This window comes from Macaca fascicularis, chromosome 18 (assembly GCF_037993035.2).
Source record: "Macaca fascicularis isolate 582-1 chromosome 18, T2T-MFA8v1.1".
Classification (NCBI taxonomy): domain Eukaryota; kingdom Metazoa; phylum Chordata; class Mammalia; order Primates; family Cercopithecidae; genus Macaca; species Macaca fascicularis.
In genome coordinates, this window is record NC_088392.1 from 3,529,858 (window position 1) to 3,545,131 (window position 15,274).

The window sequence follows — 15,274 nt, forward strand, 5'->3', positions numbered from 1 at the left end:
GGTGTCCTTGCCTTTTTCCTTATCTAAGGGAAAAGCATTCCGTCTTTCACTATTAAAACATGATGTTAGCTCTAGAGTTTTATTGTAGATGCTATTTATTAAATTGAGGACATTTTCCTCTACTCCTAGGTTACTGAGAATGTTTTTAATCATGAATGGGTGCTGGATTTTGTCAAATGCTTCTTCTGTGTCAATCATGATAGTCCAATTTTCCTTTAGTAGCCTGCTAATACGGCAAATAACAGATTGATTTTACACTGTTGATCCAGCTTTGCATTCCTGGAATAAACCCCTCTTGGTCATGGTACATAGTTCCCTTTAAACCTTTCTGGATATGATGTATCAACATTTTGTTGAAGATTTTGTGTTTATATTCATGAGATAGAGGTCTGTAGTTTTCCATCATTTTGTATTTTCTCTATTGACATATATTAAAAGTACATTATTGTCATATGAAAGTCTGGGAACAATTTCATATTTACAAAAGAATCCTTACATGAAAAAAGATTGGGAATTGCCAGGCTAAATGGTCACTTTACCAGGCTGAATGTCCCTTTCACGTTTATGGAACTATAATTCAATTTATGAAACTATAATTCAATTTATGAAGAATATTCAGGTATTAGAGAGTGATGAAAAGACATTCTGGTGAAGGTATCAGGCATCAGTAATTTTAAAAAGCAAGTGCTCATCCAAGCGGAAAAAAAGCTAGTTACCTAAAATGGGGGCATCAATTTGCCTTCTGACTTTTTTCTAGTAACATTCAAAATTCCGAGTTGGGTCTAGAGATACCTTAATAAAAATAAACTGCAATAAAATAGTTTCATCTGACATTGTTTTTCAGGTATAAAAGCAACAAATTAATATTCTCAAATATGCAGCAACTAAAGAATACAGTGTCTTCAAGAACTTTATGGAAACAGAAAATTATTTCCATTTTGTTTGGGGAAAAAAGCACACTTTTAAACTAGAGCATTTTAAGGAACAAATTTTATTTTCAATTGAAGAAAACTGGTTCCAGTTACAAAGGCCAATTATATTTCATGCAGAACACAGAGGTAGAATGATGGAGGATGACTAGATTTGGCATTAACTGAATTAATACAAACTCTTAGTTTTTGGCTTTTGGCTTTGTCAGCTTGCTGGCATTCATGCTAGATCTATAAATAATGAGATAAATTGTATGGCCAGCTCTCTAGAGAATAATTATAACAGCATCTGGTAAAAGAAGATCCACGTTCAGTACTGCTTTCATATCAGCATTTAAACAATCACATTGTATTAGTCCGTTTTCACATTGCTGATAAAGACATACCCGAGACTGGGCAATTTAGTAAAGAAAGTGGTTTAATTGACTTACGGTTCCACGTGGTGGGGGAAGCCTCACAATCACAGCAGAGAGTAAGGAGGAGCAAGTCACATCTTACATGGATGGCAGCAGGTAAAGAGAGAATGTACCAGTAGGGGAAATGCTAGATGCTTATAAAACCATCAGATCTCGTGAGAACTCACTATCATAAGAACGGATGGGAGAAACCGTCTCCATAATTCAATTATCTCCACCTGCCAGTCCTTAACACGTGAGGATTATTACAATTCAAGGTAAGATTTAGGTGGGGACACAGAGCCAAACCATATCACACATTATTAAAATTTTAAAATACAGTATACATAGATTTTTTTCCTTACTCATACTACTTATGTTATCAGGAGATAATTTAAAACCTTTAAGTACAGGGAAAGTTTATTTATCTCTTAGAGATAATGATGTAGTTAAAAATTAGCAGTCACATAGAAAGACATGCAAATATTTAAACACTGAGTTAAAACACTGGGTTCAAAACTTCACATCTAACAATTTTGAATCCTATTTTAACCCTTAATGTTTGAGAGAAACAAACTGAATGCATAGGTGCCCTTTTCCACCAAGCTATTTTATTTTATTCTTTTGAGGGGAAAGTTATAACAATCTCTGAAAGTCTTTCAAGTTATCAAACTCCTTCATGCTTTTGAAAACTTATGAATTTCTGTAGCTAGGGTAATGTAATAGTTAAACAGATATTTTATTGATCTGATCAATGTAAGCAATACAAATTCTGAATGATTTAAATTCCATGTACATAATTTTTTTCACAGAACCATAAAAGCTTAGACTTTAAAAGACCATCTGCTCAATTTGATTGGTTATCTGCTCTGAAAATGCAGATGCTATTTATTTTAAAAAGCCTGGACTCCACCTTCACCTTTAAACCAATTAAATCAGGTAGTAGATCTCACAAGGCGGTCTCTGGACCAGCTGCAAATCCTTGGGCCCCATCCCAAATCTACTGAATGAGAAATTCTGGAGATGTGGCCAACAATCTGTATTCAACAAGCTCTGCAGGTGATTCTGATGCCTGATAAAATATGAGACTCTCTGATCTAAGGTAAGGCCAGAGCATCACAGGTACTTTCAACTGCCCAGCTCATTCAAATGTGCAGCCAGTTCCCAACTCACTGACCTTTTCCAAATCCTTCTTGTATGCATGAGGATACCAAAGACAGAACTTCCAGTAGCAATGAAAAAACAGAATTCAGATCAAACCCTCAGTATCCTAATGTTCATTTTATCCTTTCTAGAATGATCCACAACTACTCTCCTCACTTAGGCAGATAGAACTGAAGAGAGTAAAAGATTTGTTCGATCGTACCCAACAAAACTTTGGATTTCTATACCTCTTTGCCAAATTTTGAGCCTCTATGTGCTATATGGCAATAAAATGTGACTCTTAGAAAACCAAAATATGAAAACTAACATTTACACATCCATTTCTGGCTTGTAAATATTTCTAAATTATAATCCAATTTTATTTCAATGGAATGATTAAGTTTGATTTTTTATACATGCTAGCCCTATTTTGAAAATATCTCAAATCTAGGAATCTGTGTATTCACTCAGTGTCTACCATGTAAAAGTTCCTCTGGGGCCCATGAGGCTGTGAAGAACACAGGGCACGCGCGCCTGAGGACACTACCGAAGCCTCTTCTGTAACCTCGCCCTGAGCCAGAACACTGAGACCTAGTTCTGAAGCTACACTGACATACCAGCAAATTCTCTCCAGAAGGAAAATGATATGCTTTCCATTTTTAAAAAACACTCTCATCGTCAAAGCTAGGTGACCCTGACACAATGTTCCCAAACAGCATTTGTGCACCCTGTTTCCTTTCTTTCCAACAAAATGGGCAGATTTCCACTGAAGAACAGCACACGTAGTCTCACTTCCACCCCCACTCTTCTGTTTTCTTGGATCTTTGCTCTTTCTCAATGGAGACTTTGTATAACCAGTGACCACAATGGCAAGTCACATAGCAAGACACCTGTCTATCATGCTGGTCATGTCTTTCACTCAGAGCTGTGTGCTGCCAAGTCCCCACCTATATTTGACCTTCACACATGAACTCTAGACCAGGAATGACGGAAACTCCGTTCACCTGCGCAAATCTCCTTACAGGAGCAGATGCAGTTCCCGGCCAGAGTAAGTCCGAGGGAGGCACACCCGTCACAACTCCACCCAGCATGCCCAGGCCCAGAGAGCTTCCTGCAGCAGGAGTCAAGTCCCAGCTTCGGAAATCCTCTCACTGAGTGGACGGACAAGTCTCATCTGCTGAGTCATAGCATCTCAGAAGTAACTGCACCCCAGACACCCACAGGGAATGAGTTCTCAGAGACGCAGCCCCCGCTGGATCCAGAACCCCACGCAAGGCCCTCAGGAGGCCACAAGCCAACTGACCTGTGCTACAACCAATGCTATGGAGGAACTGCTCACATGATCTGTTACAAAAGTTACTTGCTCACGAAGCTTGAGTTTCTGTTAGACAGAAAAGTATTGACAGGATAGCCAGGAAAAAAAAGTCCTAAGTCGAAACAAAATAATGAGGATATAGAAGTCTTGGGCCAAGCCACTTTGTGAACCCCTCAACATTCACAGAAATTGGAAGATCCCAAGTGTAGAAATATGACCAACTTTAAGAAAAGACTAGGGAAGAATAAAAACAGACGTGTATGAGTAATAAAAAGACTGAATGAAGGCGTAATCAGAAAGCCAACACAAATAAAGGATGATAGATTTTTTGGATTAGTTGTTCTCTAATGATTCTCAACAAATTATTACACAGACATCCAAAGGCCAATGGAGGTAAGAATCACCTGGCTGAGAAGGAGAGGAGGAGCTGGGAGCCTGCTTCTGCCATCAGCTTCATTTCTCCACCCTCCCGCCATAGTCAACAGTCCCCAGACGTCTCCAGAAGCCCCAGCGCTACAAGATGCAGGCTCTAAGAACCAATCAGAAATGATGCTCTGTGATTCCTCCAACAAGACAGTGAACCCTTAGATACCTGACACAAGTCCATTATATAGTGAAGGCCTTACACGTACCCCATTGCAGCAGTCCTAGGAGAACGCCACTCACACAGTGCAGGCCACACAAACATAAATGGGGCCCTGAGAGCTTTGCCTGCAGGGCCTGGGTGGCGCCCGGTGATCTGCCCTTCACTCAGCTTTTGGACGTCTGCCTGCTTTGGTGCTCCCCATACTGGAAAAGTTCTACGTTGGGCCCAGGTCATTCTTCATTAGCACCAGCCACAGCACCATCTGCATTTTCCCCATGATGTGACATGTTAGCTAGATTGCCCAAAAACAAGCTCAATTAGCCAGCAAAAAGAAGAGCTTCATAGATCACAATGCTCTCTAGAATAATGACACATAAATAGTTCCAGTGTTCATAATCAATATCCAATATTTTGGAATACAGTACTGTGGTATATGGTGTCCCAGAGGAAACCCACAGCAGGCCCCAAAATTCATCCCAGTTCATGGGTTACCATACTGATCTCCACTACCTGAGAGTCAAGAATTTAAACAGTGGAGCTCAGTTCCAGTCTATTCCACCGGCAAGGGATCTTTTCTTCACTGTGCCTTCCCTAATTGCAGAGAATTCGGAGCTACACAACGTGGCCTGAGAAATCTGGTCTCCGGCAGAAAGGGAGAGGCTTTCTATCCAACAGTGCCAACAAAATCTTGAGCTAACAGTTCAGCTCTTCAAGCAATTGCCTGAATATGGCAAATGAAGCCAATATTGAAAAGATGCAAGAGAAAATTCAGCGGAGGTTATTTCCAATGAATACAAAGATAAGACCCTCACTGGCCGCCTTCCCTTCTTTTTTCCTTTTTTTTTAATTTTTATTTTTTCGAGACAGAGTTTCACTCTTGTTGCCCAGGCTGGAGTGCAATGGCGCAATGTAGGCTCATCACAACCTCCGCCTCCCAGGTTCAAGCAATTCTCCTGCCTCAGCCTCCTGAGTAGCTGGGATCACAGGTGCCTGCCACCACACTGGCTAATTTTTGTATTTTTAGTAGAGACGGGATTTCTCCGTGTTGGTCAGGCTGGTCTTGAACTCCCGACCTCAGGTGATCCACCCGCCTGGGCCTCCCAAAGTGCTGGGATTACAGGCGTAAGCCACACATCCAGCCCCACCTTCCCCTCTTATTCATCATTCACGATGATGGCCTCTCCCACTATTTCTGCACCTAGAACAAAATACAAGCATCATCCAATGCGGGAACAGGGCCTATGGGGAGGGATGGGGAGCATCTGCCAGTGAGTCAGCACTGTGAGTAGCACCAGGCACCACAGAGAAGCAAAAGCCAGGACCTGCCAAGTCGTGTGAGGGTCAAACAGACATGCTGCCCTCAGAACCCCGGGATGGCAGCTAAAGTAAAACACGTGAATGTGAGGGAACCTGCTACACGAGGAAAAGAAACCACCATCTATTATCCACAGCACTTTCACAAGCTGATGAACAAAACATCCTGCTAATGCATTACAATACACGATACACTCTCCTTAGACACCTCTGCCTTATGCAGATACAGCCCCCATTAAAGATGTCTTAAGCATTTGAAATTCTTCCTCAGGCTCAACTTTTCCACTTTTAAAAGAGAACATATTAAAATATGGTTAAATAAAATCACATATAATTACCATTTCATAATGTTTTTCTTTCCAGGTCAACATGTAACTATCTGAATTTTAAACCACCTACTTGTTCTTACTACATATAGCTGTTAAAATAAGTCAATAATTAAACAAGTCATTAACATCTACTTGAGAAATAGCCTTACATGCAACATCTTTAATGGCCAAGAAGAACATGATTACCTTTAATAGAAACCCACTTACAAATTTAAGACATGGAAAATATGTGCAACAGTATAGATTAAATTTACAAATTATAGACAGTAACTTTCCAGAGGACGTAGCCACATTTGATGCATTTCCCCAATTAGTATCTATGTAGTTTACATACATGTATTTGATAAATCATTGAAAGCAAGAACATGAAGAAGCTGCACAATAGGTTATTTTCCTCAATGTAATGCTGCTTTAGCATGAGCAGTTTAGTGTTTACAGATATCCATGGCCATGATTGCAAAGGAAAGGGGTGCTCAGGTAAGCTGTCCTCTCCTGCTGAGATCTTGGGTCTCAGTTAACATATGAGAATGATCGCTGCACTGCCTCAATCTGTGAGAATGCAGAAATGCAGTATGATTTTGAGTTGAGCCACAAGAAGTTCTGAGCCTTGCATGACTCATGCACTTCCTCAAGCATCTCTCCTCCCCACTCTGATTTGTTTTATCTGGGCCAAAGGAGGAATTTTTCTGTGGTAAATATTATCGAGAGGAAATCTGGATAGAAGACAGTTAGGATAAAACAGATAAAAGCACAGGAGATTGGGATGGTGCAGGAAATGGTTTTACTCCCAATGTGTAAAATAAAACAATTTAGTTAAAAGCAAAAGTAATTTACCTAAAGTATTCAGAAATGGTTTTACTCCCAATGTGTAAAATAAAACAATTTAGTTAAAAGCAAAACTAATTTACCTAAAGTATTCAGAAAATGGTCTCAGTCCCCCATATGAGCACATACCTGGTCGGAAGAGCACACAACACAGAGAATCTGTGTCCTGTCTCCAGGATATAGGACAAGAAAGTGTTTCCATCCACATCACTGTATTCATCAGCAGGACACTGAAATTGTTGCTTATGCGTGTGAAACAGCAAGCATTTCAGCCACGAAATATCCCAGAGCCTGTCTCCTTACGTGAAAGCAAAAAGCCTAGGGAAATAACAGCTGCCTTGGGGCACTGAGACAACCAAATCTGTGTAGAAAGCATCGATTTTCTTTGAAGTAAACTGAAAATGTGGGTTTCAAGCAGCCTGACTTCAAAGGCACACGCAATATTTCTCCCTCAATCTGATGCTGGGAGAAAAAGTGTGTCCTTGGGAAGCTGTCTTTATTTAGCGATGGAAAAGAAGGTGCTTCAGAATTGGTCATTATATGTGAGGGAAAAGTCTAGCTAGGAAGCAGATGCTTGGCAAATGCAATACACTCCTGTACTTCTCTGGATAATTTCACACTGTTTACGAGTTCTTCTGGAACTCTTTATTCAGAAAACTTTGTACAGGTTTAGATCTTTGCAGAAGATGTCATTGTCCCTATCAAAATTTGTTTTAGAAGTAGACCCAGCTGAGACTCTGAGTAAGAGGAATTGATTAGAATGACAAGATGCAGGAAGTATAGCCTATCTAACTGTAAAATGCAACAATGAGCATTTACATTTAGCAAAGCAGGGGGTGCCTCAAGCTTCCCTCACGCCAGCAGCATCTGGGAAGGACAAAAGGCACAGCACGTTTTCAGCATACCTCTAGAAAATAGCAACAATGGCTACAGCATTTTAAAAAACACTTCCATTTATGTGCTTACAGATCAGAAGGAGAAAACAAAGAAATAGCCATGGTGCAAGAAATCATTTCCATTCATGCAAATTCAAATGCAACCAGAGCGCACTTCTTTGCACAATTTTGTGAATTCACACCCAAAGAAGTTGTTCTGGAGTTTGCAACAACAGCTTCAAGTTCCACAAATCACATGAGGTATCATTGTCAGGATAAAATTTTTCTGCTCCTATATATTTGAATAAAGTGCAAAAACATTCGATGCAAAGGACTTATTCTTTAAGACTCTCACTTACACATAAACACAATTTCTTTCTCTGGTCAATAAACATAAAAATATATCACTTCGAAATCTTTCTAACATTTTTCTTTCCTTTTATCCAGAGAGTTATTAATAACGTCGCAAATATAAACACTGGTCACTGAAATATGATTAGTGAAAGTAAGTGAACCAGCTAAAAAAGTTAAAAAGTTAGCATGCCAAAGGCTTATGTGAAGTTTGTATTTTTAATTTGATGTTTCATGTGGCATGCTGATTTGGCACAGATGTACACTACACTTTTTTTTTTTTTTTTTTTTTAGACAGAGTCTTGCTGTGTCGTCCAGGCTCGAGTGCAGTGGTGCAGTCTTAGCTGACTGCATCCTGGACCCCCTGGGCTCAGGTGATCCCCCACATCAGCCTCTAGAGTAGCTGAAACTACAGGCATGCGCCACCACACCCAGCTAATTTTTATATTTTTAGTTGAGACCGAGTTTTGCCATGTTGCCCACGCTGGTCTCAAACTCCTGAGCTCAAGCACTCCACCCAGCTGGACCTCCCAAAGTGCTGGAACTGCAGGCATGAGCCACTGTGCCTAGCCAAATCCTTTTTAGCAAACAAACAAACAAAAATTCTTGCTTTTGCTTCCTCCTAAAACATATCAAAGTCTTACAGTCTGAAAAGTACTTTTCCGATACAAGATAATTTAATATTTTCATGCCATTTTCTCATTGTAAACACACATCAATATAAAATTGTTATGAAAACTACATTTGAAATTCAAGTGGTGATAGTTTTAACCCCAAGTTAACATTTTTAGAGGAAATAGTATTTGGTGGAAATGTGCATTAAACATTATTACAAATGTGATGAAAACACATGCATTTGTACAAGATAGGACACCCCAGGTATATTCAGTCCCATGGTTTTTTTGAATGTCATCTAAATCAAACATGAAATATGCTTTATCGATAGGCATGACCATTACTTCATGTGACTTACCGAATTCTGTCTAGTCTTTGGTCCCATAGAAATTATTATCTACAGCAGCCTCACTGTTTTTTTTTTTTTGTTTTTTTTTTTTTAATCTCTCTTTTTAGTAGGTTCCATTCAAGGCAAAATGAAAACTTTTGTCAAGTACTTACACAAAATTTCAAAACCCAAAAAATTTCTGTTTTGTTAACTCTATAAAGCCTAATTTCACAGGATAAATTTGAATCAACAGTGCCTACTACTGCACCCCAGGTCATCACCACAACCCTGAATTGACTCCTGAGATAAACCGACTGTATCTCATGACGACAGGCTTCCAAAGCTCTGTACACTAGCTACAATTGGAAGCAAACGCCATCTGTGCAAACAGACTTCAGAAAGCCTTCTTTCCACTTCATAGATGTGTCTATGCAAATGGCCAAAAATTCATCACTGTGTGTCCATGATCATATTTTAAAACACATAGTTCACAATATTACTTCTCTTAAAGACTTAAAGCTCAAATTTTTTTCTAAATAAATTTGGTTTAAAATGGAGACTGCAAATATTCCTGACCATATTGACGGGCCAGTTCTCAATCTATGAAGAGTTGAACATATCTATGGAATTCTACTCAGCTTCCATTTCTGAAGAGGAACAAAACTATGCAGCATTGTCTTTTGTTTCTGAAACGTCATTTAGAACTAAAATAAAATTGAAAAATAATTCTCACTAGACCTAGGAATTTCCTAAATGGATCAAAGTACTTTTTAACACAGGTGGGATTTAATTAAAATGACTTGAACTGTTGTTAAGATAACAAGGAGCAGCATTGCTCACCAGCTCACTCTGTTTCTGTGCCTGGTCCACTTATATGGAAACTCAACCATAAGGATACTCTCATACATCTTTTATCACACATGAGTACAATTGGTTGATGGTGGGGTGTCTATTCGACTTTTATTTTCTTTATTATCACTCAGATGTGAATCTTTGCGAATGCGACACTTGAACACTTGCTTATAGGCCTTCCTGAAATTTTCAGAGAGAAACGCGTATATGATAGGATTCACGGAGGAATTGCTGTACGCCAGGCAGTGGGCGGTGATTCTGAAGAGGAAGGAAGCCGGGGTCAGCGGGAAAACTCCAAACTCAGCCCAGAGATGGATGATGTGGTGCGGCAGCCAGGAGATTCCAAACACCACGACCACCACCAGAACGGTCTGCGCAGTCTGGAAAGGAGGAGGAGGCGGAGGCGGTGGAGGAGGAGGGAGAAGGAGGGGGAGGAGGAGAGGGGAAGGAGGGGGGAAGGAGGGGGAGGAGGAGGAGGAGGGGAAAGGAGGAGGAGGAAGAGAAGGAGGGGAAGGAGGGGGAGGACGAGGAGGGGGAAGGAGGAGGCGGAAGAGAAGGAGGAGGAGGGGGGAGGAGGAGGAGGAGGGGGGAGGAGGAGAAGGAAGAGGAGGCGGCCACAGTGGCAAGGGAGAAGAAGGAGGGAAATTCATTGATTACAACAGAAAAAGAATCCAGCATTTTAAAATACATCCTAAGCTAATTTTATGTATATTTTCATGAGATCAAAAATGGATACTACATCTGTTTTAAGTGTTAACCCTCACTCCCCATAATACTTTTGTTCATAACTTCTCCAAGACCTGTCATTACCTTCCATAGTAATAATTTTGTGATATGTGTGAAATGCATTATAGGAAGAATGCTTCGAGTCATGGAACTAGAAAAGTACAAAGATTAGAGACTGTAACTTTTAAACCAGCAAAACTGTTCAAGCATGCTACTCACACAGCTGTATCACCAGCAATGCATCGCAGAGGAGTGCTGGACTTTGCTCCAAGTAGTCACCTCTATGAGCAAGAGTATAGGTGTTTATTTCTCCTCATTAAACTTTGGCAAATTCAAGGCCAAATTAATTGATGCACCGATGTGTTTCATTTCAGTTTCAGTGTATGGACCAAATTAGTCCCTTTTGCTTTCTTTCATTTTAACTCTTTCTTTGCTGCTCCTAAATCAGAAATACTTAGAAATCAGAGGTAGGGTCTTTGTGTTTCTTTCGTGATTTCTACTGAGCAAATGGTAGGAGGAAGTCATCCCTGATTAGGGACCTCAACAGGAGAGGACATCAACCTCCTATGCTCTACAAGCATATGCCTGTATGCATGGCCACGGCCTCCTCGACTGGCCACAAACCTATGGGACTGGAATTAAGCCTTAGGGCAACCTCGCCTGTTCCACACATGTTGAAAGACAAGAGCTAGGTGGCTTAGTCTGTGATTAATTGAAAACTCTATGTCTCTGGATTCAAAGAAACGACAATGATCTATTTTATTAAAATGCTTTCATTACAAGGTGTCTTAATATTTTTTAAACTATAAAATAAAAAGCAATCAGTTGGTTCCCTCTCAAACAGATTGTTCTTTAACAAGTGCAGCTGAAAACCCACACACAACCTCTAGTGTCTCGATGGTCACAACAGAGCCGTCGAAACTAGTGGACCAATGACGGGACCACATGCATTATTTCACCGAATCCCCTTTACAACTCTATGAAGCAGACGCTCTCATGGCCCACAGATTGTAGATAAGGAAACTGAGACTCAGGAGGGGAAAAGCAAACGTCCAGTGTCTCACAGCTGAATGCAAAGCTGGGGCTGGCAGCCAGGCGGACATGCTCCCCAGCCCACGCGCTCTGCAGCTGGGGTGCAGGGAAAACTCCGGTCATCACAAGCCACATTTCCCTCTCTGCTCACAACAGGGCTGCTTCTCAAAAAGCATCGTGCTAGCTGGGTGGGCAATAAAGGCCCCCATGAGACAACCTCCATCTCAGTTCCCCGGCGTGAAGGCACAGAGCGCTTCCCCAGCCGCCTCTGTTCGGCGACTTCAGCTCTCTGTTCACTTTATCAGCAAGTTTACTTCTCGTAGGAAAAAAGGAACATTAAGTGCGTAAGAGGTGCGCCTTTCAGCCTCTTTTCCAAAGGTGTGGACTCAAGGAACCTCCTTCTCTCAGACACAGTCCAGGCTGTAGTATTTTAGAGCATGCTCGGACATGGGGAGGGGAAGCATCAGAGTGTGAGCTGGCAGCAATCCCATTGATATGGTTTGGCTGTGACCCCACCCAGATCTCACCTTGAATTGTCATTCCCATAATCTCCGCATGTCATGGGAGGGACCTGGAGAGGTAACTGAATCATGGGGGCAGTGATCCTCATGCTGTTTTCGTGATAGTGAGTTCTCGTGAGATCTGGTTTTATAAGGGGTTTCCCCCGACCCTTCGCTCTCATTCTTCTCCTTCCTGCTGTCATGTGAAGACGGACGTGTTTGCTTCCCTTTCTGCTATGACTGTAAGGAGGCCTCCCCATCCCTGTGTAACTGTGAGTCAATTAAACTTCTTTCCTTTATAAATTACTCAGTCTTGAGTATATCTCTATTAGTGGTATGAGAATGAACTAATACAGAACATTGCTACTGCAGAGACTGGGGCACTGCTGTGAAGATACCCCAAAATGTGGAAGCGACTTTGGAACTGGGTAATAGGCAGAGGCTGGAACAGTTTGGATGGCTCAGAAGACAGGAAAATGTTGGAAAGTTTGAAACTCCCTAGAGCCTTGGGGTGCTGAGAAGACAGGAGGATGTGGGAAAGTTTGGAACTTCCTAGAAACTGTTGAATGGCTTTGACTAAAATGGTGATAGTGATATGGACAATGAAGTCCAGGCTAAGGTAGTCTCAGATGGAGACCAGAAACTTCTTGGGAACTGGAGTAAAGGTCACTCTTGCTATGCTTTAGCAAAGAGACTGGTGGCATTTTGTCCTTGCCCTAGAGATCTGTGGAACTTTGCACTTGAGAGAGATGGTTTGGAATTGGAATTTATGTTTACAAGGGAAGCAAAGCATAAAAGTTTGGAAAATTTGCAGCCTGATCATGCAATAGAAAAGAAAAACCCATTTTTGGAGGAGAAATTCAAGCAGGCTGCAGAAATTTGCATAAGTAATGAAAAGCCAAATGTTAATCACCAAGACAATGGGGAAAATGTTTCCAGGGCACATCAGAGGTCTTCATGGCAGCCTTTCCCATCACACACCCAGAGGCCTACGAGGAAAAAGGGTTTCATGTCCAAGCCCAGGGCCTTGCTGCTTTGTGCAGTCTTGGGGCTTGGTGTCCTGTGTCCCAGCTTTGGCTAAAAGGGTCAACATATAGCTCAGGCCATTGCTTCAGCAGGTGTAAGCCCCAAGCCTTGGCAGCTTACCCATGAGGCTGGGCCTGCAGGTGCACAGAAGTCAAGAATTGAGGTTGGGGAACTTCCGTCTAGATTTCAGAGGATGTATGGAAATGCTTGGATGCCCGGGTACAAGTCTGCTGCAGGGGCAAAGTCCTTAGGGATAACCTCTGGTAGGGCAATGCAGAATGGAAATACGGGGTCAGAGCCCCCACACAGACTCCCCACTGAGTCATTACCTAGTGGATCTGTGAGAAGAGGGCCACCATCCTCCAGACCCCGGAATGGTAGATCCATCAAAAGCTTGCACCCTGCACCTGGAAAAGCCATAGACACTCAACATCAGCCATGAAGGCAGCCTGGAAGGGGGCTATACCCTGCAAAGCCACAGGGGAGGAGCTGCCCACAGCCATGGGAGCCTACCTCTTGTATCAGTGTGACCTGGATGTGAAACATGGAGTCAAAGGAGATCACTTTGGAGTTTTAAGATTTGGCTGCTCCACTGGATTTCAGACTTGCATGGGGCCTGTAGCCCCTTTGTTTTGCCAATTTCTCCTATTTGGAATGGGTGTATTTCCCCAGTGCCTGTACCCCCATTGTATCTAGGAAGTATAATAGGTACTTGCTTTTGATTGTAAAGGCTCATAGGCAAAAGGGATTTGCCTTGCCTCAGATGAGACTTTGAACTTGGACTGTTAATTCTGAAATGAGTTAAGATTTTGGGGGAATGCTGGAAGGGCATGATTGTGTTTTGAAATGTGAGGACATAAGATTTGGGAGGGGCCAGGAACAGTAAGACATGGTTTGGCTGTGTGTTCCCACCCAAATCTCATCTTGAATTGTAGTTGCTATAATCCCCATGTGTGGTGGCAGGAACCTAAAACGAGATAACTGAATCAGGAGGGCAGTTACCTTCATGCTATTCTCATGATAGCGAATGAGTTCTCATGAGATCTGATGGTGTTATAGGGGCTTTTTGCCCCCTTTACTCTCATTCTTCTCCTTCCTGCCGCCACATTTGCTTCCTCTTCCACCATAATTGTAAGTTTCCTGAGGCCTCCCCAGCCCTGTGGAACTGTGAATCAATTAAACATCTATTCTTTATAAATTACCCAGTCTTGGGTATGTCTTTATTAGCAGTGGAAGAACAGACTAATAGACCCACTCTTCTCCCAGGCCTCACTGGGTTTCACGGAGCAGGAAAGCAGACCCCCTCCCCTGGCCTTCCCATCACAGCATAGGGATGTGGTGAAGGGTTCACCTGGGGCCACCAGTCTGTTTTCTAAACAGAAATACTCTAAAATGGATGAGTGGGAGAAGAAAAGTTGGGGTAAAAGAAGAGAAAGCAAGAGAAAAAGAATGAAAATAGAGCCTTGTTTTTCTTATAACTTCACATGGAGAGAAGACTAAGACATGGGAAACTGACTCCATGACTGAGACAGCATTGTCCCACCACAGATTTTCCCTTGGGACACAGGCCTTCTTATTATGGTCCTGCATGGACCTCACACCCTGCAGGACTATCACAGGGCAGTGGGAACCACAGCTCCACACTGCTAGGAGGGGAAATCCTACGTGGCAAAAGGACTCTTCTTTTTTTTTTTTTTTTTTTTTTTTTTGAGATGGAGTCTCACTCGGTCACCCAGGCTGGAGTGCAGTGGCACAATCTCAGCTCACTGCAACCTCCACCTCCCAGGTTCAAGCAATTCTTCTGCCTCAGCCACCTGAGTTGCTGGGATTACAGGTATGCGCCACCATGCTGGCTAATTTTTGTATTTTTAGTAGAGACGGGTTTTCACCATATTGGTCAGGCTAGTCTCAAACTCCTGACCTCATGATCCATCTGCCTCGGCCTCCCAAAGTGCTGGGATTACAGGCGTGAGCCACCACGCCCGGCCAAAAAGACTCTTCTTGTCACTTCCCATGAACTAGAGTCCCACTGCAATAGAAATGACAACCAGACGATAATGCATGAGATGCCAGCTCTTCAAGGATTGACATGAGGTAGCAAAGTAAGACGGGAGATGAAGTTTATCAAAGAGG

At 42.0% G+C, this 15,274-nt stretch overlaps 1 protein-coding gene across 4 annotated transcripts in view; it reads right to left on the reverse strand.

Annotated features, from left to right (window-relative positions):
- GALR1 (galanin receptor 1) overlaps nucleotides 1–15,274 on the reverse strand; it is a 139,194-nt gene that overhangs the window by 110,902 nt on the left and 13,018 nt on the right. Inside the window, exon 3 of one of the 4 annotated variants that reach the window (XM_005586395.5) lies at nucleotides 976–10,237. The exons of the other annotated variants lie outside the window; for them this stretch is intronic. Within the exon in view, the coding sequence (XP_005586452.2) occupies nucleotides 9,920–10,237 (318 nt within the window). The 3' untranslated portion in view covers nucleotides 976–9,919. Of the gene's footprint in view, nucleotides 1–975; nucleotides 10,238–15,274 lie in introns of those variants that run through there. 4 annotated transcript variants of the gene reach the window in all.